General features: G+C 48.5%; 1 protein-coding gene across 1 annotated transcript; it reads right to left on the minus strand.

Moving 5' to 3' along the window:
- Positions 1–6: 6 nt before the first annotated feature.
- LOC116380359 (AMSH-like protease) lies at positions 7–2,579 on the minus strand (the record flags this gene model as incomplete). The annotated part of the gene is made up of 6 exons (XM_031842287.1): positions 7–128; positions 312–411; positions 490–602; positions 1,674–1,811; positions 1,885–2,009; positions 2,450–2,579. Coding segments are annotated over 6 exons (663 nt in total), but the record flags the coding sequence as incomplete, so codon positions are not given.
- Positions 2,580–2,583: the final 4 nt, after the last annotated feature.

A 2,583-nucleotide genomic window follows, 5' to 3' on the forward strand; every position in this document is an offset into this window, starting at 1 on the left:
ACACACACACACACACACACACACACACACACACACACACACACACAGTGTTCACAGTTTCCTCTCGTCTGTCACCTAAGGTCCAGCAGTTTGATCTTTGAGTCCCTCAGAACCACATGTTTACACACCTGAGAAGGAGAGAGAGAGAGTCACATCCTGTTACATCTTTAAAGGAACAGTACAAAATTTAAATTAAGTGTGGGGCGTTCAGGGACTAAAATGAGTGTGGGACGTTTAGAGGAACAGTGGTCACAGACGGAGGGCTGTGATTGGTCAGGGTCTCTGGTCCAATCACAGACGAGGGTCCTCACACTGAACAGAGGAGGCTCCTTGGAGTGAGGATGGAAACCTTTCAGTCTGCAGACAGAAACCTCCGACATCCCGGGACCCGTTAACCTGAACACACCGGCACTGAGACAGAAGGCGGAGGGGTGAGGAAGTCCTTCTAATACACCTTAATCAGTTAAATGTGTGTGTGTGTGGACCTACTCGTTGTGTTTAGGAGCACACACGATGGCGACGGCCTCCGGCAGCATCAGCTGATAAGAACAGTGAGTGTGAAGGTCGACGCTGGAGAGAAAGGCCGTCTGAGTGGGATGAGTCTGTCGGGTCAAACGTCAAAGTCACTGAACTACACACAGTTAAAACAACACAAACAGCCGACACAGTGAGGACGCCGTGAGGACACGGACCTGACTGTCCTCTGACATCGTGGGGACATGGACCTGACGGTCCTGCGACGTCGTGGGGACACAGACCTGACTGTCCTCCGACATCGTGGGGACATGGACCTGACGGTCCTGCGACGTCGTGGGGATACGGACCTGACTGTCCTCACAAACCATCATCACAGCACAGAGCTGCAGAGTGAGACCTCTGTCTGTGTGTTCCTATCTCTGTCCCTCTCTCTCATCTGTTGCTCGACCACAGGCACTGTTGCCATGGTGATTTTTGATTATGCAAATTAAGCAGTTGACAACAAACGAACGGAGGTCATTTTTTTCCCGTGTGTGATTACTGGTTAATACCACGCTTTGGGGACCGACAGCTGACCGCCCACACACAGGAGGAGCAGCTGTTTATTCAGATATGTGATGTGTCTCTGATTTATACCACTGTGAGGACACAAACTGTGGAACCCTACAGGTTTAACTGTTTACAAGTCTCTGATTTAAATCACTGGTTCACAAAACAACATTCTGTGGTGGAATAATCAGCCTTATTTGAGTAAACTGACATTTAATACTTAAAATGATATTACAGCCATATAAATCTATGGAATGTCCCCAGAATGAAGGCAAGACGAGCTGTTGACAAACAAGCTCAACTCAAGGTCCCCTTATTTAAAAGTTGTGGAGCTTTCTATCATATCAGGTGGTCAGTTTGTTCACGTTGTTCTGAGCAGGTTCAGGACTTCACAAGTCCATCTGCTGAAGAAGACTGTGTGATATCGTTGAAAGCTCCAGAACACGTGGTCATTGAGTGGAGACTGTTTTGTCAGCTGCTGTTTCTGAAAGTCAGGGTTGACCTGTAGAGCTCAAGTTAGGGTGTTTCTGTGTGTATATAACGTTGAACGTGTTTGACGTGTTTTTAACGTGTGTTTACTGTGTCTTTAGCGTGTCTTTAATGTGTGTTCAGCGTGTGTTCAGCATGTGTTCAACGTGGAGACGTACATGTATCCAGCCGAGGGTCAGCAGGCTCTGTTGGTCTTGGAAACTGAAGAGTTCCTCCACGTTCTCCATGTCGCAGAAATCCGGACCAGCCGACTGTTTGGGGATCACGACGTGAGTCAGCATGAACTCGTTGTGCGTCTGAGGGAGAGATGGTCAGGATGTTGGTAAGCAGCTCAGGTGAGATCGATCACCTGTAGAAAGTAAACCTCACCAGTCGTCCACAGAGGACTCCACAGGTTTCTATCCCTCTGGCTGTGTTGGAGTCGGCCAGCAGGAGGAACCGATACGTCAGATCTCTGGGAATCACCACCCGCCTCAAACCCTCCACCTTCTGAGCTGCAAACACGAAACAAACACACACAAACCTTCATATACGCACCAGGAGACAACCTCTGGTTCTTCATGTGTATAACCTGCATTCTCTCTAGTGTCCACCAGGAGGCGACTCCTGTGGTTGTATAGAAGTCTATGAGAAAATGACTCTACTTCTCTCTTGATTTATTACCTCAGTAAACATTGTAAACATGAGTTTATGGTCTCAGTCTCTAGTTTCAAGTCTTCTTCAATACAGCATGATGTTCATTTAGTACATTATGGTCCATTTAGAGTCAAGCAGACCATAAAGCAGGGGATGATTTAGGGCGGGGCTACACAGTGATTGACAGGTCTCCACCAGAGACATATACGGCGTCTCTATGTCACTCCTCCTCAGTCCAGATATGGTCACTTCCTGTTCACTGGTTGTATGAACAGAAGTGTTCTGTGTGTGTACTCACTCTGTACTCCGGCCAGCGTGGCAGCTGGTTGGCTGACGGGCACTGGCAGTCTGTTCCTGTTAAGATCCGCCCCCTGGGATCGTACGGAGGCTCTGATTGGCTGCCGAGACAGACAGGAGCCATCCGTCACCTCA

Source organism: Anarrhichthys ocellatus, unplaced genomic scaffold, assembly GCF_004355925.1.
Source record: "Anarrhichthys ocellatus isolate YVR2014 unplaced genomic scaffold, GSC_Weel_1.0 scaffold6923, whole genome shotgun sequence".
Classification (NCBI taxonomy): Eukaryota; Metazoa; Chordata; class Actinopteri; order Perciformes; family Anarhichadidae; genus Anarrhichthys; species Anarrhichthys ocellatus.